This window comes from Onychostoma macrolepis, chromosome 23 (genome assembly GCF_012432095.1).
Source record: "Onychostoma macrolepis isolate SWU-2019 chromosome 23, ASM1243209v1, whole genome shotgun sequence".
NCBI lineage: Eukaryota > Metazoa > Chordata > Actinopteri > Cypriniformes > Cyprinidae > Onychostoma > Onychostoma macrolepis.
In genome coordinates, this window is record NC_081177.1 from 10,342,192 (window position 1) to 10,364,860 (window position 22,669).

The following is a 22,669-nucleotide window of genomic DNA, read 5'->3' on the forward strand; positions in this document are numbered from 1 at the left end:
TTTTTTAGACGCACTCCCACAAAGTGCTGCTTCCCTCAAGGAAAATTAGACTTTCTATTTTTAACCTGCTAAAAAAAAAATGGCAACAGAGATAAGACTCTTTGCTGCCAAGTGATCGGCCTTTTCAAATGCAGCAACTTTTCAGACTTCGGTTTCTTTTTCCTCGTTGCTTGATTTTGTCTGCTTAAATAACTTTCTTTTCTGTGCCGGTATGACTATTGGTATTTATTTAACCATTTAGATTACATGCTCAAAGATTAGTCGTTATTAGGAATGATGGATTAATCCCAGGCATGAAATTCCAAAGTGTCATTTTTTTTCCCTATTGCACAACAATTAATAGGATTTTCCGCCATAACGCGATTGTGGTTTAGGTTCTTTATCTGAAGCAGTACAATAGCTGTAAATATGAATTTAAAAGATCAAACAACTTTGGTTCTATTGTTAAGTAGCTTATAAAAGGAGGGAAAATATGTCACAGCACACGGGGAGGCGGGAGGGGGTTCGCTTTGCACTCGTATCCATAGCTTGAGCCCTTGAGCCGGGCTCTCTATACAGAGATCAGCCCTCAGAGCTTAAAATTACCCTTCTGTCCATTGAAACGGTTCGCCTGTGCTTTGAATTGTGGGTAGAGTCCGCAATGAATCACAACATAGCATTACTCTTTCATCCCTAAACCACTTCTAATGTCCCTATGCCAACGCTAATATAAAGTATGGCTCGTACTTCCAGAGATTAGGAAGCGACCGCAATATGCCTGGCAGAAATCTGATCATTATATTAGCACATACTCTATAGATGAGAGAACTGCACAGAGTTAGTCAAGGCCACTGTGAGTTTATACAGCACTAACATGTGGTTTGTTTTGCCTTAGTGTTCATTAAGGAAAACAACAGTTTCCGTGTACAATAATCACAGCCTCAGCGCTGACTGGAATGTAGCGGTTTTCCTGTTCGTTCAGTCTGTACGCTCACATTTAGCCCCGCATTGAAATCCAAGGCCATGTATTCGGATATAACGCACTAGAAAATTCCATGACCCCCTTTTCGGAGCTTTATCCAGTCGGATACCGCAGTGTAAAAGATACCAATGTGGCCTGAAAAATCAGCTCTGTGCCTGTGCACATTTCAGCAGAGGAATCTTTTAGAAGCATAGCCTCGAATTCGCCATGGTTCACGAGAGATTAGTGGTGCTAAATTTGGATCCCATCTGAACAGCATTGTATCCCGAAGGTCAGTTTAATGTAAATGTGATGAGAGGATTATAACCCAGGGATGGATTTTCACATGATAAAATGACACTCGGTGGGACCATGTGCTGATGCTCAGTCAGATGGAACTGAAATAACAGTCAGGGGCTCGGTGGAGTACTAGTGATGGTTTCTTCATAAGAAATCAAGTGCTTTAAATCCAAATTGTACCTGTGGTAAAGTATACTGGATTTCCAAATTGTAGTAAGCTCTGTGCAGGTTTTTTGGGGCAAAATCTGCCAAATCATGGTAAAATGTACAAAAAAAAAAAATAAAAATAAATATATATATATATATATATATATATATATATATATATATATATATATAGTTATTATTATTGTATTTATTGTAATTTATATTTTGTTTTTAATATTTTAATTAAATTATTAAAATAGTATTCCCTAGAGTGAAGTAACTGTCTTTTTATGGGACTAATGCAGGTGCAACTCTGCTACAAATCAAACCAGAGACAGAGGCAGGACATTGGAATAAAAGCTCAGTCTCTTGTGCTTGTGAGGTCATAATGGATATGCTAATGAGACAACTGTTACCTTTCCATTGGTGCACTGTACGGTTGTGAATCACTGTCATGGTGAAATACAGCTCTTGCCAAAATGCCCGTGCTGTTGTCTCCACAATACAGATGCCTGTTCTGACAAACCTGCCTAAATCGCGCCATTATCGCTATAGGCTCTGGTGTGACGAACCCGTGATTCACAGGTGCAAACATTGACATGGTAATCTCTTCCGAGAGCCAAGTGTAAAGGACTGACTTCAAACAATAAAAGGAAGCTAAGAGGCGAATCAGTCTCATCTATTCAATTCTTTGGCCAGGCTGCATAATAAGCAGAGTCCTGTCAGGCGTTGCAGAAAAGAGGGGAAAAGACACAAAGCATAATAAACAAAGCCCCTATTGCTTCTGTTCCTGACAGCGCTGCTGCTAAACTTTGAACAGTCGTTATTTACACCATTCGGTCCCCTCTTCAGTGCAGCTGTCGCTACGACATAAAAAGAGAGAAGCGCACTCGCTCTGAGCCAGCAGTCAGCAGGGAACAGGGGGAAAAGGGGTTAGGGAAATGGAAGAAAATAGAGGGGTGGTGGTAGTTAAGCACGTAAAATTACACAAGATAAAACAGGTGATGGTTTACAGTTGGAGAGAAGAGGTAATTGTGCTCGTGAAGGTGAGGCCTAAAAGCCAGAAGGCTGCAGAAAGTTGCTTGCTCTGCAGATGCCAGATAACACCTCAAGGGGAATGTGCTTTGCACCTCCAGCATGTGCGAAGTCACACAAAAGAGCAGCATGAAGGACAAAACCAACCCTGGGACTGGGTTTTACAACTCCATGCTAATATTCTGCACCTCAGAACTGAGCTAGGAGGACAGCTAAGCTAGGAAATTAGCACTCTGTTAGATGTAAGCGAAGTACTGTTTATAATTCTGCACATGCCGTTTACCTTTGATCACTTTGTCCCTTTAGCCTCTACATTCAAGTCACGAAGCGACAAACAATAGCTTCTATATCTTGACATGTTCGAGCACACTAGCAAAGCCCTGTTCACTTAAACTCATCACCATGTTTCCGCTAATTACAATTGTTGGACTGATTTGCTTAATCATATGTGATTCTCTGATGTGCAGGCATTGCCTACATTTGTTAACCCTCTTGGACCACCTAGCACTGATAATGCATGCAAATCAAATGGAAGGAAAAAATAGGAGCGGAAATATGGTGAATGTGTTCGGACAGTGTAGATTGTATATCTCTAATGGCTGCCTTATTCGTTTAGGGATGATTGCTCTGGTGCCAATGATTAATCCCTCCAGGACTTAATGGTGTCAAAGGGATACAAAAAAGGAAAGAGAGAAAAACAGACGAACAGAATGAGAAAGCATAATTAATGGATTCAGATCCTGTTAAACAGCCCCCTTACAGAGCAGATAGTAAAAACAGGGTGCATGGAACCGGCACCCAATTTGTTCACACTTTGTTGTAGTAATAAGATCCAGGCCTCCCTCGTGCAGTGGATTGGATAATTAACTCCCTGGGATAAATGCAGAAGAAAGGGAGCCCCCTTTTTGATTTATCATATGGGGGAGATGACGCTATACCGGCCTTTGCAAACTGTTATTACATAAATTGCTTTTTTTCTCATTGTACTTTTCTCACTGACAAACTAGGTTGGGAAGTGTAGATAATAAGAAAGAAGCTAAATGTCAAGAAATGAGAGGGTGATGTTAATATTTGTCATGAAGGAAAGCTCTTAAGCGCACTTTTCTTGACATAAATGCATTACTCAAAAAATGAAATGGTTCCGCAGCTAAAAGAAGAATACTTCTAAAACGATTTGTCAGACCTATTCAGACATGCTCTTGCTACAGTTCCTTTCTCTTTTTTTGATGTTAGATCTTGTAATTGACAAAACAGACGCTACTCTAGAGACCTCTGACTGAATGCCGTTCTTAGAAACTGCTGTCTCAGAGAACCAGCAAACAGCGTGACTCAGGTCATGCTAATTTCCGTTGCTACGATGTGCTTCACCTTCCTGCTTTGTGTAATCCTGCCCAACAACTCCTTTGGAATGTGAAGATAAACCTTTCCTGCCATTGTCCCTTAGAGAAGCCGCCCCCCTCTTGGGTTAGTAGACACATTCCTTCAAAGGAGGGCCTTGGTTTAGTGAATGAGGTGCAATTTCCATTGTATGTTTCCTTTTGCGAGTCTAGATGTTCTGATGCTGATTTATGTACTCATTACTCTTGCTCTTCTCTCTTCCAGAAAAATGTGAAGACCCTGGTGAGGCGCTGGACCATAGAGTTAGCCTTTAGACTACAAGGACGAAGGTTAAGCCTTCTGATACTTCTTTAAACTCTTCATTTTCTAACCTGTCGGGTCCCTCGGGCCATGGAGGGACAGCAGGATTCAAAGAGGACTTTGAAGCAAAGCCCTGGATGTGGTTCCAAATGGTCCTTTACGTGCTGGTTGTTAATCTTAATCTTGCCTGTAGTGTCCTGTGAACAGTCCTTTACAACGTTTCACCCTGAGCGACGAGAATGGGCCTTCAACCATATGACAGTTCACAAGACGACAGGCGCACTCTACATTGGTGCTGTCAACCGCGTCTACAAGTTATCAGGCAACCTGACACTCCTAGTATCCCATGGTACTGGTCCAGAAGATGACAACAAGGCCTGCTACCCTCCACTTATCGTTCAGCCTTGCACTGAACCTCTGGTTTCTACCAACAACATCAACAAACTCTTACTCATCGACTACTCTCAGAACCGACTACTTGCCTGTGGAAGCCTCTACCAAGGTGTCTGCAAACTGCTACGGTTGGACGACCTCTTCATCCTGGTGGAGCCCTCTCATAAAAAGGAGCACTACCTCTCCAGTGTCAACCAGACGGGCACCATGTATGGAGTCATCGTGCCCTCACAGGGCAAGGATGGGACCCTCTTCATTGGTACAGCTGTGGATGGGAAGCAAGACTACTTTCCAACCATCTCAAGTCGGAAGCTTCCTCGTGACCCCGAGTCTTCAGCTATGCTGGACTACGAGCTACACACTGACTTTGTTTCATCACTCATCAAGATTCCCTCCGACACCTTGGCATTGGTCTCTCATTTCGACATCTACTACATCTATGGTTTTGCCAGTGGCAATTTCGTCTACTTCCTGACCGTGCAACCAGAGACGCCTGAGAACAGCATGTCTTCCAGCGGGCCCTCAAATGACCTATTTTATACCTCGCGAATCGTCCGACTCTGCAAAGATGACCACAAATTCCACTCCTATGTGTCATTGCCTATTGGTTGTGTCCGGAACAGAATTGAGTACCGCCTTCTACAAGCAGCCTACCTGGGCAAGCCTGGACGAGTGCTTGCAGCATCCCTCAACATTAGCGCTCAAGACGATGTGCTCTTTGCTGTCTTTTCCAAAGGTCAAAAACAGTACCACCATCCACCTGATGACTCTGCCCTCTGCGTCTTCAGCATCCGGGACATCAATGCACGGATCAAGGAACGTATGCAGTCCTGCTATCAGGGAGAGGGGAACTTGGAGCTCAACTGGCTGTTGGGAAAGGATGTACCTTGTACCAAAGCGGTAAGAAACCTATTTTGTTATTACTAGCCACAGCAGCTAGCTTACTAATTAGCTTGTTAAACCAGTTTTGAATGTGAAGCATTGTTAGATGTAGTATCTGAAACCCTAATCATGGAAGCTCTTTCCAAATTGTACTACTTTAATTGAGCTTGTTGTGTGCATGGCTTATTTAAGAGCTTTATTATGAGTTCTCTGTCTTTGAATGCTGTTCTCTTGGCGCAATATACATTTTTGCCCTCTAAGAAACTGACAGTTCCCATGCCTGCTTCTGCTCAGTAGAAAACCTCAGTAGATCAAAACTAATTTTATATTTTCTTTGGAATGAAGATAGGATCTGCATCATAATGTTTATGTTGCTGGTTGGTGTTCTTGCATATCCATATTTCATTCTTCAGAGTGTAACGGGATACTATCCAAGCAATCCTGTTGACCCCGCAACCTACAGGATTGAATGTCAGAAATAGTTAGGGGTTAGTCTAAGCATGAAAGCACACCCCAACAAATCGCATAAAATGATTTCCAGTCTAATTTTTTCAATGTTCTTACCCTATGTAGACACTCCTTAAAAACGTGCTGAAATGCAAATAAATCTAGAAACAAATTAATTGTTCAGGGTTTACTTACCAGTCAGTTTTAAAAATATGTAGTTTTAAACATCCCTAAATTCTTCTAAAAAAGGAGAATGTGACAGGAATCACATAGAAGACCACATGAAATTACTCAAGCGTTTTCTTTGTTCTTTACTAGTCTTGCTCCCAAAAGACCACAGTCCTCTAAGTATTTGCTGGTTTAACCGGGGGTGTAAACAAACTGAATTAGAGGCACTAATAATTCTCTGTGCGTATGTTTATTTAAAAGGTTACCACACTGACAATTGATGTGTCGATGCTAATATAAATATATGAATGTGTGTATATTTTTATGACTGTCAGTGATTGTCTTGCAATGTGTGTGCATGAGGTTTAAGAGTAAGTCTTTAATGACAAACTATTGCTACGTGGTTTTCTCCAGGGCATCCTTTATTAGCTTCAGTAAATTCGCCATTAGCATGATGTCAGAGGTGATTGTCACTCTGAGGAAAACATTATTGAGTGTCTGAGCAGGGTGGTCTTCATAGTAGCAGACTCCACTCTGGCCCCATTAAGGGCCCTAGAGGATCCCCTGTCTGACCCCAGGGGGACCGTCAGTGGCTTATGATGTCAGCCAGCCCTCCTCCATGTTTTTCTAGGCCTCATTAAAAACATTGCACTAGAAACCTCCTGCGTCTTCTCTCCTGGTACTAGAGGAATGTCAGGATTGACTGAGGAGGAGGTCTGAGATATAAAGACATGAAGATATATGTTCTATAAAAACTCCTCAGTCGATGCCGTTCAATAAATCCACGGTATTATGCAGGTAGATTTTTAGCGTTTAGCATAGCGAAGTCTGTGATCCCACACAAATCGCCACAACTCACCACCCTCTTGCTGCAACAAAACTTTTTTTTAACTCCCTTTTCATGACCAGTAGGAGTATGAAAATATTTTTACAGTGAAATAATCCTTCTCAGACTTTTTCGTTTGCTATTCAAGCTCGTTTTACCTAAAAAAATACTGCTAGAAATCCCCTATCGTGATGTTTTTGTTTAATTTCCTGTCAGTTATTTTAAGCTATTTTTGATCACTGGAAACATGGCCTCTGCGCAGACTTCAGTCTAGTTCCTTTGGCTCCAGTGTCTCTGCTGAATTACAGAGAATTCTTAGAGACACACGGGGTGATAGAAGGAGGAAGAGAAGTCAAAAGCTAAGAAGGCCGAATGAAAGATTTATCACAGAGCCCAGCTTGCAACTGTCTTCCTGCTTGGCCAACCTGCTCGCTGCTTCACATCCAGCCCTTTGATGCTATTCACTCATTCAGCCGGTGTAACGTTTCATCAGGCTGCCTGATCAAGCCTATCACAGTGCCAGTTTCAACAGTGATCTAAGGAGGACATCCTATTGATCAGGTGGCTTCCAAAGGGACAACCCTTATCCTGTTTTGTGTATGGGACAATAAGCCCCTACCTGAAACAGCAGTCATGGGAAATGGGTTCCAGTGATAAACATAAGTTTTGCCATTTGAATATCGAATCAGGCACTTTAGATAGGTTCCAAACAAAGGGCACATCAAAAAAATATATATATTCTGAATGTTCAAAAACAATGTTTTTGTTTTGTTTTGTATTTTTTTTTTTTTTTTTTTGTGCTTTTATTTTTTTTTGTGTTTTGTTTTTTTGCTTTGTTTTGAATGTTTTTACATGGTCCGATTACTGTTTTCCCTCTAACTGACCAACGTTTATAGAATGTAGTAATCAATAAAAATTAATCATATTTATCATACTGATATTCAATTCTATGCATGTAGAAATATAACTTCTGCTACATTAGCTCAAATCAAACTGATATATTTAAAGTAGCAAAATTTATGATGCCATCTTTGCCAGATTTCATATGTGATTGATGCTATTGAAATATAAGACTGGCAAACAATTTTCAAAATTTTGGTCTTTCCCCATTCAAGTATATAGGTAGAATGAATCATTTTCTCTAAATTAGCATAATACTTGCAAGACTAGAACATAGCTGCCCTAGGGTGTTAACAAGATGAATGCAGAGTGGACTGACTTAAAAAGGACTTTGCATACAAACATTGAAGTAATGTAGTCAAAGGCCAACTGTTTTTGAGGAACAGATCTGAAAATCTCTAAGGCAGTTATTTTTGGACTGGAAAATAAAAGAAAACACGATGAAGAAGGGCTGGAACGAGATCTGCAGAGTTCGAGGCATTTACATCCCTGCTTTATTGCCGTCCCCCAGCTTGTGAAGGGCTGGGAGGCAGTAAAGATTTTATAGCGTGAGCCTGTAGTGGAGCAGGCTGATATTAAAGGGCTGCGGAGTGTTGGGGACGAGCAGTGCTGCGTTCAGCATCATGACCGAGTGCACAGTATCCATCCCTCTTACTCTACATGGCACTTTGAGGCCAGTGTCAGTCACAAACTCCGATGACCTGAATCTAAACGCCGCCGAGTGTTGTAACTCGCCGCCCAAACTCAAATGGGGATTGATAGTGGACCATGCATGCATGTGACATGAAAAATGGGCCATAGACCCTCCCATTACATTGTAAATGTTTACAAGCTTCAATCTCTTCAGTTTAAGTTGGTGTGTATCTGTGTGTCTGAGAGAGAGGAGGAGATGCAGGGGGAGAGCAATAGAGATCGAGTGAGGGGAAAAATATGGGTTTGTTTTGGCCCTGTGAACACACATTTTACACTCCGACTAGTTTATTTGTCTACTAACGGTATCCAAAAATTGATATACACGGAGAACCAGAGGATTCTGTACATTTCCATTCATTTCCAGTAGTGTTGTTTCCAAATTTGGGATACATTTTTTGACTGTTTTTGTCTTGCTAAGACTAATAGCTAGCATTATACAGTATGTGTCACAAATACAACCAATAAATAATATTTTTTACTTGCTGCTTAAATTGACAAAATAATACCAATTGAAATTGCACACTAAAAATATTATAGTTTGCAAGTATTAATAAAAACCCCAGCAACATAAATGTGCCTGAACTTGAATAGAAACACTAGATGACTAGATCATTTAAATCATCTGTATAGGTGTTGTTTTCGGCTGGTGTGGTGTGTAAGTGTGTGTGAATGTGCTTTCGTCCCCAGTCGGGATGAGCTACACTATTCTCATAGCACAGGGTAATGAGGCAGTCAGGGAGCCCGGCAGGACTCACCAGAGCAGAGCGGGAACATGTCTGCCCAGCTGAACAGAAAACCAAGCGTCTGGCTGGGGAAACCACACTCAATGGTCCGGTTACTGTCTCCCCTCAGAAACTGAACTAGAGTCAGTATTTTCGGGTCTGCTCTGCAAACCCAAACTACCAGCTGGTTGGGCGTCACTTGATAGTGTGATACGCTAGTAAAACTGAATCCCACACTAACCGTAAAACCTGTAAATGTCAGAGAATATTTAAATAGTGATTTCCATGCTTTAAAAAGTCTTGGAAAAATTCATAGTGAATGTAAAATACTGTTCAAAAATAAGTTTGGGGTCGGTAAGATTTTTTAAATGCTTTTGAAAGGAGTCTCTTATGCTCACTAAGACTGCAATTATTTGATTAAATATAGAGTAAACAAACAAACAAAAACAAAAAAGAACTAATATAGTGAAATATTATGACAATTTACTTTAACTTTTTCTATTTTAATGTCTTAAAATGTAATTTATTCCTGTAATGGCAAATCTGAATTTTCAGTGGCCATTCCTCCTGTCTTCAGTGTCACATGATCCTTCAGAAATCATCTGACAGAAATGTGTCTTTGCTGAAAAAGCGTTGTGTGTTTATACTGTAGGCTTGATCTTTTAAAATTAATACCTACCAAATACCTACATTTATTTATTTAAAAATTTTTTGTAGACATTAAAAAAATGTCAACAGTGTGTACACAGTGTGTAAAAAAAGAAAATTAAAAAAAGACAAATCTTTACAGTATATAATTTCAGTAATTTTGTGTGATAGTTTGTAAAAATATACAGTTTTGTCTAACTGTACCTTTTTTTGTACCAAAAATGGTGCAAATCGACCTTTAGTGTTCCCTAATTCCACTTCACTTGACAACAAAACAACCAGCTGATGTTGTATCGGTTAATGTGATTTGCTTACAAAAGTGCTTCGCTGTATTAAAATCAGTGCAACCTTTTCACCCTCCTACTGATGTCTGTATAAACAACCAAACTGACCTTGACTTTTTGATTCAAAGCAAACTGCTGACTCTCGGTTGACCTTTCTCCTCCTGTAGCCTGTCCCAATTGATGACTCCTTCTGCGGTTTGGACATCAACCAGCCCCTTGGCGGCTCTCAGCTGGTGACCGGACACACGCTTTATACGGAAAGCCATGATCGCATGACCTCGGTGACCTCCTACGTCTATAATGGCTACTGTGTGGCTTTCGTCGGCACAAAGAGTGGACGGCTGAAGAAGGTGAGTCTTGAGTGCAGTTTTTTTTTTGTTGTTGTTGTTGTTTTGTGAAACGTGGCTCTGAAAAGCTGAGATGTGTACAGAATTGAACATGTTTGAGTTAAGTGGAGAAGTTGTAGACCTTTCACCTCAGATACAGGCAAACGTTTTTGTTCGCAAACAGTGTGTCACGTTAGTTATTAATGGTGTCTTCTAGAGCACTGCTTTGAACTGCTCTACTGGCCTCATTTAAAAGTATGGATGGAAAAGAGGGAACCAGAAACTTTTTGACTAAATATTTAATACCTTTTTGTAGGATTCTTCTGGTTCTGTTCACTTTCCCGACCATAATGGGCAGCTTAAAGCGACCTCAGGGGTTCCTGTCTGCCTCCCTAGTATATTAATTTTAATAGAATGTCTTCTCAGCCAAACCCATGGAAAGGATGTAAGACACAAGAGGCCAGACACTGTTAGGGCTATCATATGCGTAATTATAATCTCTTTCAGATAAAGGGCATAAAGAGAAAATGTGGTGTTAAACGCACCTTTTTGGTTGGTAATAGCAGAGATAGACAAGAAACCATCGCTCAACTTCTATTCATTAAGTAAACATGAAATGCCTTTCACTCTCCATTAGATTTTATGTATTTAACAAGAAACAGATGTAGTTGGGTCTTAAATTTATTTATCTAAAATTGATCTTCGTTGTGCTTACTATTGACACAAGTTTGTTACCTACAGTACAACATAAGCCTAAAACAATAAATAAATACATTTTTAGCTAATTGGATAGATTTATTCCTTCTCTAGATGTCACCAGCCAAAAAGAAAAATAGTTTCTGATCCTTTTTGATTAGAGATTAGACAAATAGTTTTTTTCTACATAAACCAGTTTTATTTTAGCATTATTTATATTATTATAGTATTTATTACAATTTTTAATTATATTTTATCTTTATATTTTGATTTTCATTTTAGTTTAAGTTTTAGTAATTTTATGTTTTTTGGCATTTTTAAAATATATTTCTAAAATGTTTTAAATTTATTTCAGTTTCAATTTTAGTATTTTCAGTGCTTACACTTACTAATTTCATTGTTGTTGTTGTTGCCAAAGCAACATTTCTAATATTTCCATTCTATTTCTATCCACTTTTATACATTTTTTTAGAGTTTATTTAATCTTTATTTCAATTACTGAAACTGAATTTTTTTTTAAATTACTTAACAATACCAACAAAAACATGAACTGAAATGTGCACGGTTAATCCAATAAGTGTTTTTAGAGAAAATATTTGGCCTCTATTTTGATTTCATGTTGACTTTACAGATCTATTTGTGTGGCTCAAAATGTTTGCCCTTTATTGAGCAGCCAGTTCAGTAAGTGTTGACATGTTAGCATGTGGCTAATAGAACTGCTGTGGTTCATAGCAAGATGAGACTACCTGTAGTAGGCAATTATGAAAATGACAAGGGGTCCGTCAGCTGCTTTTGGGACTCGTACCCCCTTTGGGGCATGACAGTGTTGAGTGACAGGCCAGACCCTGTTAGACGAGCAGGAACAGGCATGTCCTCACCCCACAGCAGCTGCAGGAGAGACCAAAGGGATGAAGACAGAGAGAGACCTGCTTTACAAACATTGGTTTTGTCCCTCGTTCCCACCTGCCCCCCTACAAACACACACAAATAACAGCTGCCTTCTCAGACGCAAGGGAGAACGGACAATGTCAAAGTGTCAAACCGAGTGTTTGTTTCATGCCGGTAGCACAGCAACGTCCAAATTGTGTTTTGCGCCTTGATTAATTAATTTATAATTGAATCAGCACTGCAATCAGGAAGTGGCATCAGAGGCATTCGCTCGCTGTAATCCTCTTGTTTTAGTGGCTTATTAATTAATGTTATTTTTCTCCTCGCGGTTGGTGAAATTAAATTAGGCCAACAGCGCCATGCTCGTAGAAGTGCTGCCGTGGCAGGTTTGTCTTGCCTCAAGCTTGCTTAGATTCTCAGCTGGTGCATATCGCCGCCCTAGTGGCCAGAAAGGATCATGAAAAATACCGATATGGTAGAATTAGGGAGGTATTACCCTAGATGGAAATACTGAGCGTCTCTGCAAACCCTGAGAATTCGGTCACATCTGCACAAGGCGTAACAGTGTCGAGGAAGAGGATGAGATGGCCTTATGAGAGCTTGTGTGTTTTGGAAAGGTTAGGTTCCTATCGCAGCCCCAAAAAGTGTGCCTCTTGGAGAATACACAGACGAGCCTAGAGAGCTTAGGAAGCTGGGATTTGTGAGATGCTTTGTTTTGTGTCCATGAGCCTTTTTCCCTGCTGTGCGACTCTGAGAATCTGGCTTCTGTGTTCCAGCTAGGGCTGGATGATAATTTGGATGTTTATTGAACATTCACCATATATTCTTTGAGAGTTCGCCAGTGTTATTAAATTAAGCAGTATCATGGATATTACAATGATTTAAATCATTTGAAGCATCAAAACTTTTTATTTGGCCAAGAAGTTTCCTAATGACCATGTAGTTTTGTGATCCTCTCTTGTCTCTCTCTTGGCCAGTATGAACATTTTTAGAAGGATGTTTTAATATACAGATTTCAGAAGCAAAACTCACACTGGAGCTTGTTAGTTCATTTCATTCCAATGAATCAACTGTCCATTTAATCAAACAAAGCACTGATTCAATGATTCGCTTGCGTGGTATTTTTTTATATATATATAAAATGTCTAATTAAAATATATTATTTAGGTAAATATTAATCTATTGTAAGTAAATATTGAAACATTTAATTACTCTGTGTATTAAATATGCACATAGTAAATATACTATGTGTGTGTATATATAAATGAAAAACATTTTTAGTTTTAACTGGATTTTTACTGTATTTTACTTGTGTACTACAATCAAGACATTTATATAGAATTTCTATAACATCATTTATAAATCTATTAATAATGATGATAATAATAATAATAATAAGAAGAAGAAGAAGTAATATGTATTTTTAAATACAGATTTTCACTGTATATATAACAAGTTAATAATAACAACAAAGATTTTAATATGAAATAGTGCTGTCAAATCGATTAATCGAATAAGGTGTTTTACATATATGTGTGTGTACTGTGCATATTTAGGTTATATTTATATAAAAATACACACATACATGTTTATTTAAGATATATAATATATTATTAAAGCTTTGTTCGTCTTCAGAACACAATTTAATATATTTTAGATGAAAACCGGGAGGCTTGTGACTGTCCCATTGACTGCATTGTAAATTGCACTGTCAAGGTCCATAAAAGTATGAAAGATGTCGTCAAAACAGTCCATCTGCCATCAGACATGCAATCTGAATTTTATGATGCGACTAGAACACTTTTTGTGCGCAAAAAAAATAAAATAAAATTGACTTTATTCAACTTCAGTGACACTTCCTGCAAGCACGTTCATGAGTTCACTAGCAGAGCATAACGCAAGCACGCCTCAGATGACGTAGGACGTAAACGCCGTGACCTACTGACGTCGAGGCCAGCGTACAGCGTAAACGGCGTTTACGTGCTGCGTCATCTGAGGCGTGCTTGCGTCATGCTCTGCTAGTGAACTCATGAATAAAGTTGAATAAAGTCGATTTTTTTCGCACAAAAACTGTTCTAGTCGCATCATAAAATTCAGATTGCACATCTGATGGCAGATGGACCGTTTTGACGACGTCTTTCATACTTTTATGGACCTTGACAGTGCAATTTACTATGCAGTCAATGGGACAGTCACAAGCCTCCTGGTTTTCATCTAAAATATATTAAATTGTGTTCCAAAGGCGAATGAAGCTTTTACGGGTTTGGAACGACATGAGGGTAAGTGATTAATGACAAAATTTCCATTTTGGGGTGGAGTATCCCTTTAATCTTGATTTCTCGATTTGACATCACTAATATCAATATATAACTTTAATTAATTTTAAAAGTATCATTTCCGCTATTAGCTATATGACCTAACCCTAGTTGCAGCCATGTTGATGTTACAGGATTTTGATGCTCTATAGGCAATATACTGTTGTACAGGGGTGAGTGGTTGCACCTCATCCTTTGAAGAATGGAGTCAGTTGCACGATCTGCCTATTCCTGCCCTCCACCTGTAACAGGAGGGGGAGGGAACGAGAGAAAGAGGGAGAAAGCGTAGCACAGCAGCAGCGAAAGAAGGGAAGAGACTGATGAAATGTGAAATTTAGCTCAGCTGAAGAAACCGGGCTTGCACTGCTGCCTGTAATTGGATTGGCTCCTTTCCCAAAGAGCAAACCCACCACTCTCTATCGCCACTTTCTCTTTTTCTCTCCCTCCCTCTTGCTCGCTCTCACACACATACACCAATTCCCCATTCAATCGACACAGTCCCCTGCCGTACTCTCCCTCGCTCCAAGCAGAAGTTCCATGCTGGTTGAGCTCTCTTTCTCTTTCTCTCTCTCTGTATCCTGGTAAAGCAGATACAGGCGACTCTTGCAGCATTGGCTCTTGTAGCTGGACTAGTAGCTGGACACACAAGTTGAGGAAAAAAACCCTTTGAACGAATTAATGAAAGTAGATCTGGGGTGCTATTGTCTAGATTCCATCAAGCTGCTGTAGGTTAAACAGTTCTAGCATTAGTCACTTTCACACTCCTTTTTTGTAACTGTTTTAGGGTGAATGAAATATTGGAGTGTGTTGAATGTAAGCAACATTAACTTCCATCCACTGGACACTGAAGATTGATTAATAGCATGCAGGATTCTGAAAACACCATAACCATTTGTACTAAGAATGTAACGGCAAATACATTTTGGTCAATGCAGATAACATTGAATATTTAAATGTAATGACTGATGAATGATAAAGTATGATGGTCAGTATTGTAAATGTATACTGATTTGCATTCGTACTAAAGCACCAACTGTACATGCTTGAAGTGAAATTGAGCATCAAAATTATATAAGTGTAAAGTAGAAAAACAAAGATAACAGATCTGTTCTTTTAAAATATGGCCTAAAGTGTCAGCCTGATTGGAAACTTGCAGCCAAAAAATATGGTATTACCATATTTTTTTGTAAGCGGTATTACAGTAAAAACAATTTTTTGTTTATTGGCTTTTATTTATTATTATTTACTTTTTTCCATTTTATTTTTTGGACATAAATAATAATACTAATAATAATAATTATTATTATATTTTCAGATGTACATTGATATATGGAAATTATTCATATGTGATAGACATTACTGTCTTGATATGCTGTCGTATCTACTGGTATTTTTAATTATATTTAATTTGGACATGTATTATGATAATACTTTTATTTTAATTATTTTTTTAGATTTCATTTTATTTGTTTTTATTTCACCGCTATATTGTGGTGGTGTTCTTTATACTGTCAGAAAATGTAAGCGTGTGTGTTATAGGCTAACCTTACCCCAGTGGCATTGCCCTCTGAGCTGATGGGTGGCAGAGCACTGATACTGTTCACCTCAGCAGGATTTTGGCAGATAAGGGTGGCAAGGACAGCAGAATAAAAAAATCTGTGGCATTCAACGTCCCATTCAGCCATTTTGTTTAGAGGTCACAATAGCATCTGATTTTAGTTGGCGTGTGAATTTACATTCAGAGGAAAAAAATGCAGTTCTACCGTTCTAAAACTTAACATTTATATTCAAATTACATCTTTCTTGTAAGCTGAACAAGATGGGCCATATTTGCTATTGAAAATACAGCCTCTGTTAGCAGTATTGCGTCAGATTAATTATAGGGCGTGAAGTTAAGTTTATATTGTGCTTTAAGTGCAAATCTCAGGGGAGAGTGTGGGCTTCCTGAGAGGAGGGGGAATACGTTAGGAGCGATCGGCCCCAGAGGGTTGCTTTTCTCTTTGATATTGTTAGAGAGGAAAAGACTGCATGCTAAAATTAGATCTTTAAAGTTATCCCACTGGGAGATTAGCGCTGATTTGAGATGGTCACACGATCTGTACTACATTAATCCAATCAGAGCACAGGCATCGTGAACTGTGGGACTGCAGGAAACGGTGTGACTCAGGTTTACTAAAAAAAAAAAAAAAAAAAGTCAATTGAAAAGAGCACCTGTGCTAATTATACGCGCCCCCATTAGATATCCTTCTATTTCTAATTGGTGGTATAATAAGTACTGTGATGCGAGGAGTAGTTTGCATGACCTACATGGTAATTCCACTCATGTAAAAACCCCCAAAGGGAAACTATTCTACGTCTGTGTTACGGTATGTAGTGTTGGGGAAGCTGCTTAAAAACTTAGTTTTCCAAGCCACAAGCTACTGATACTTTAAAATAGATAAACAAGTCAGACTGTTCTTGAAAATTACAGAAAATTTTGTTACACCTGGCTCAGAGATGTAACATTATGGTGGAATAACTTCAAGCATAATATTTATTACAACAACAAATTAGCCAAAATAACAATCGCAAAGACAGTCTCAGTAATATCAATCAGTATGAAATGCAGGTGAAGGGATGCACAAAGTGAAGTGTGCTCAGCGCTAGTGAGTGGATGTGAAACAAAACATGCCACAAAATTGGAGCGTGGCTCTGGCAAACTGCTCGAGCAACATGGGGAGCAGTGGCCCTGACGAACTCTCGTACCATGTTTAAATAAGAGCTATGACAAGCATCAGGTGCGCTCAAGTCACGCCCCAATCACAGAACCTGCAACAGAGAAAAGAAACCAAAACACCCAAACCAACACAACTCAATCCTAACAATATAGTTAAATACGATAAAGCATAAAGTATTTAACCATATCCGATAATGCTATTTATTTTTACAATCAGAGCAGGATTTATCAGGCACAAAAGTATATTATCTCAATCAGAGTGTCAGCATCAAATTACAACAAATTTACAGTAAATCCATCTAATAAAACTAGAAAACACCCATTAGTGACAAAAGCACTACTGATCAAAAGTTTGGGTTCAGTAAGATGTTCTAAAAATGTTTTTATTATTATTTTTATTATCAATGTTGAAAATAGTTGTGCTTCTAAAAAAAATTGTGGAAACAGTGATCATTTTCTTACAGTTCTTAAATAGAGTTTAAAAGAATAGAAATATTTTGTAACATTATAAATGTCTTTACTGTTACTTATAAAAGTACTGTATGAATTTCTTTCAGAAAGCAAAAACTAAAAAAAAAATTATAATTGACCCCAATTAATAGTTGTGTATTTCTCTACAAAAATCACTAAAATGAATTGGTGAATCGTTTTACATGAATGAATGAATGAATCAGAATTTTAAATCAGAATTTAAAACTCTGCATATGAGTAAAACAGTAGAGTTTAGATAAGTGCTTTTGATTACTTCTGTGGTTTGCATGACTTCTAGCTTCTTCCCAATACGGTTTTTCTATGTTGTTGTTTATGCCGGTATTAACATCTCATAAACAGCGCAGTGGGCACGCATGACCAAACCGATTTCTGTCATCTTGCTTCGTTAGTTAATCAGTATTTGGTTTGGACTGTGTTCCGACAGGGCTAGGAAGAACGGTTCAGGTGGCTTCCTTCTGGCAGGCAGTTGAGGCCCTAATTGGACAAATGTCTCATTGAACTGGTTAAGTGAGTTTCTGGGCACCCATCCCACTCTCCTCGACACTGACATCATCGCTGACATGGTGGATGTGTTCAGGACTGGAGCAGAGACGCAGCGGTGATCTGCAGCTGACTGCCGCACATGAAAGCAATGGCAGTTTAGTGGATCAACACGCAGCTGTGTCCGCTAGTTAGTTCAACCTCCATTGCTTCTGTCTCAGAAACACCTTTTATTTTGTTCCGAGCATCCCTTGTGGTGTAAAATTGTGTCTGATGTGCTAGTCGCTATAGTCTTTGATGAGCTGGGAAACAGCTGGGTTTAGCATGTTTAGTTTTCCCAGTTTGTAGCCTCCAGATTCCACCAGGTCGTCCCTTGTATTTGGTCCGTAATGAGCCGTGGCCCGAAGACGTGCTTTATTGTCTGGGATGCACAGCAGGATAGAGAGTTGGAAATGTTGAAGGGGGAGAAGAAATGCTCGAACATGTAACATGTTCTCCAGCACTTCTGTGGCTTAGCTTTACAGGAACTTCAAAACTATCTCTGTCTCATGAGAATACACACAAAACATGCACGTATGCTCACTGAAATGTAGCGGTATGCATTTTTAAAGATCCCATGAAATGGCTTGACACAGTTTTCTTTTCTATGCTGACATATTTCATTTTTTCATAGCTAAAATCTTTAGACCATCTACTTCCCGTTGCTTCGAATTGTGCATATCTGTTTAAAGATAGTATTTGGAGGACGCTATCATATAGATTTCTCTAAACTAAAAGTGCATTTACACTTACTGTTGTTTACACCGATTTGTCACGCTGACCAACAGGAAAGCTGCTTGGTTTGAAAGTGACGTCTGCGTTTCATACTTCTCTACACTATTGGCAACCTTTTGTTTCGACGAAATTTCGCCATTGTAACTGTATCTTAACAAAAATGGAATTAAAGGCCCACAACTACTTTAAAACCACATAAATCTTTTTTTTGGAGTCTTAGCTCTCTCCAGATGTCTGTACCGCTCTCTCCTCAGAGATTGGCAGAGATGATTTTTACTTTAGCAGAAACTTAATGAGTCATTTAGAAACAGGCTGTCAGCGGCAAAAACCCTCACTAGAGTTTGCCCCGCTAAGCAAAACTTGCCCAGCAGTTATGTATTAATTTGTTTTTTCAAGGTCAGGGGAGCATCCGGCACATCAGTTTTCGTACTGGTGGCATTTTCTCGACATACTGCAACACTACAACAAATTCTGCTGTTGTGTGGCAACACAAATTGGTGTATCTGCAGTGTTGTTGGCTGAGGCTATACTTTCCTCCTGCAGTTTCATAATTACTTGAATTGAGTGCTTTTTGTAAAAGCCAAGCTTTTCTTGTTTTAATTCCATATTTAGTGTGGTCTGTTATTATCCTTGATTTTCTGGTTCCAGAGTATTTTAGATTTTAAAAAAAGTGTCAGCCTTTGAGGACAATACAGTATCTGTTGCCAGATACAAACAGCCGGGAGATGTTCCTCTTGGTTTCAGCATTGTAAGGAAGCTTCAATTATATTGAACACAAATGAGCAAAACAATACAACATGCGTTTCAATCATCATAACAATTTCTCACTCCTCCGTCAATTTCATGTTGAATTAGCATCAGTCTGCCTGTAAATTGAATGCTTCGTCTTTTTTCATGTCTCATGTCACTGTAGCCACTCTCCACAAATACGATACAGTTTAATGTTTGATTACTTCAAAAAGTATTTTTTTCATATATATATATATATATATATATATATATATATACTGTATATATAGCCAAATGTATTGGGTCACCCCCTTCTAATGAACAGGTTTGACTACTTTAGTAATTTCCATGAGTACAAATCTTAATGTTTAAGCATATAATGATATTCTAGGGAATTGTGTGCTTCTAACTTTAAAGCAACAGTTAGGACAGGACCCTTTTCTATTCTAACATGGCAATGTCTCTGTGTATAAGGCAAGGTTCAAAAAGAAATGATTGATTTAGTCAATGTGGAAGAACTTGACTGGTCTGCAGAAAACAAAGTCCTAATCCAAGCTAAACACCTCTGGTTGTATTTCCATCTCTGTTGCAACAGTTTTTGAAGTGTCTAAAATGACTGTACCCAAGTCATTGGTGTTTGGTAAAGAGTTTTTGGCTCAAGATCCGCATTTAAAGTCACACCAGAGGTGTTCAGCTTGGATTAGGATTTAGCTTTCTGCAGACCAGTCGAGTTCTTCCACACTGACTAAATCAACCATTTCTTTTTGAACCTTGCCTTATACACAGAGGCATTGTCATGTTAGAATAGAAAAGGGTCCTGTCCAAACTCTTGCTTTAAAATTAGAAGCACACAATTCCCTAGAATATCATTACATACTTAAACATTAAGATTTGTACTAATGGAAATTACTAAAGTAGTCAAACCTATTCATTAGAAGGGGGTGACCCAATACTTTTGGCAATATAGTGTGTGTGTGTGTGTGTGTGTGCGTGTGCGTGCATATAATATACACACACACATACATACACATACTAAAAATATAATAAATCATGTATTATATATTACAATTTTGCTGTGTTGTAGCCTATTTGTGAAAAGTAGTTGTTTCATCACATTTTAAACATGTATTGTCTAAGTACAAGTGTATTGTTTTCAGACATTTTGAAGTCGTGAAAGCAGTTTTATCAGCAGATGTGTTCTGATAGCATGATCAGGTGATTACAGTAATCATTATTGTCTGCTGTGATTGCAGATGGTGTTGCGCCCTCAGTGCCACCTTGCTGGCTCTCAGCAAGATTGCGAGCAATCTTCCTAATCATGTTACTGTACACTGGGCAATTCAACTTCAATTTGCCTCCTACCAATAGTGGGAGTCTCTGATTGGCTGTTGAAATTAGGAGCTGCAAGAGCACATATTGAAGATTGGCTTGCCCTGATTTTCCAATGGGAGTCTGTTCTTGGATTAGACAGGGAAGAACCCAGTTCTTCAAGTAGTTGCAACCACTTTATAGGCAGTCAAGTTTGACTTTTCAATTATTTTCAATTACTTTTTAGAATTTGAATGTTGAAGATTCTGTCATTTATAGTCTTAAATCATGATAGTAGTGATGCTTGATATAGTAGTGCTCTTTTTTTGGTGCCTTTCATGTTTTTGGTGCCTTGACCCCAGGTTGACCCATCCAACTAAAGCAGCAAAGACAAAAAGAGAACAAGTGACTTCATTCTGCTATTCAAACCGAGCCTCGCAGTTCTTTAGGAGGGATCTTCTCAAGCTTTCCTGGGCTGGCTCAGGACTGAAGCGCAGCTAAAGAGCCAAAGGCTGAGAGATAGAGGGACCCTGCTGTTCCTTTCACTCATCAAACACACGTCCACACAAAGACACACACACACACACACACACACTTCTGCCCCCAGACCTCTTCCACTTATCTTCTTGGCACGGTGTTCAGTCGGCCTTCTGTCCGCGTACAGTCGTGTGTCCGAGCCTTATGTGTGTGAGAGTTGAGTACCGGCCAGCTGTCTTCCTTTCGCTTTTTGTGCTTCTGTGAGCTCAATGCTTCGTCTTCTCTCTTTTCTGCGTCTCTGTGTTTTTGTCTCTCTCACGCTGTCTTTCTAGCTAGTCCATTACATTACCATTAGACAGCCCACCCTGCAGTGATCTCATTACTGACACACACACACACACTCTCTCCTTTTCCAGTCTACTTTTCTTCCTAGCCGTCTTTCGATTCTCTCCCTCGCTCTTTTTCCTGAGATTCTGCTTTTTTCTCTGTGAATTATTGCTCTTTTGTAGTCACTTGGTTCTTTGTTTCTCCATGCGCTCTTTTTGCCACTGCTTTAAGTTTGTTTTCAAACCATGTTTTTATACTTTGAGCTGTTAAAGAGGCATTTTAAAATCTCTGTGGATGCTCTCCTAAAGTAATATTTTTCTAAAAAATGAAATACTGTCATCATTTTCTCTACTTTGTGTTGTTTCAAACCCTTATGACTTTCTTTTGCCCATGGAACTTAAATAGGGGGTTTTAAAGAATTGTACTAGTCGCCTTTTCCACTGAATTACAATAAATGAAGGCTTTTAAGCTGAAAAAAAGGAAATAAAAGTATGCTAAAAATAGTCCTTTTGAAGTTTCGTATGAGAAACAGATTCAAACTAAAGTAGTTGTTAGCTGAAAATCTTGACTGGTATGTTTGTAAGAAAAGTGGCAATGTTCAGTTTTTTAATGAATCTTTTCAATGAACCAGTGAATAATTTGTTTATGAATTTGATTCTTTATTTCATCTCACTTATGATTCTTGAGTTCAACTCACTTAGCTCACTGGAGGAGTACAAGTATCAATTAATAATAAATGAATGAAATTTTGATCTGAAGACTTGGAATATAGTACACTAGTCCACACGTGGACCACTTTAATGATACTTTCATCTTGCATTTCTATCCTTTTTGAAACTTCAATGCTTCAGTCGCCATTCAAGGTAATTGGAAAAGACTGACTAGCACATTCTGCAAAATCCTCATTTTGTGTTTTCATGTAAGTTGTATGCTTGTCTAAACATAGCCATTGTCTTGTTTTGTAGACTGATTGCATTCAGACCATGAGAGTTGATTAGGAAGTTTATGCTAATGCGCTCTCTCAGGATCCCATGTGCTGCACTCTTGCGCAGCATCTGTTTATTCCTACTCTTCTACTTTATTATCTCCTTACTATAAACTTCTACCTCTTCATTTAA

The 22,669-nt window shown here is 38.8% G+C and overlaps 1 protein-coding gene across 6 annotated transcripts in view; it reads left to right on the forward strand.

The window, feature by feature from the left end:
- Positions 1-22,669, forward strand: part of plxna2 (plexin A2) — a 209,177-nt gene that overhangs the window by 28,177 nt on the left and 158,331 nt on the right. For all 6 annotated transcript variants that reach the window (XR_009268738.1, XM_058762507.1, XM_058762508.1 and 3 more), the window contains exons 2-3: positions 4,025-5,353; positions 10,191-10,373. Coding sequence is in view for 5 of the 6 variants with exons in the window: in XM_058762507.1 (XP_058618490.1) it covers positions 4,151-5,353; positions 10,191-10,373 (1,386 nt within the window). In the remaining variant the exon portion in view is untranslated. The remainder of the gene's footprint in view (positions 1-4,024; positions 5,354-10,190; positions 10,374-22,669) is intronic.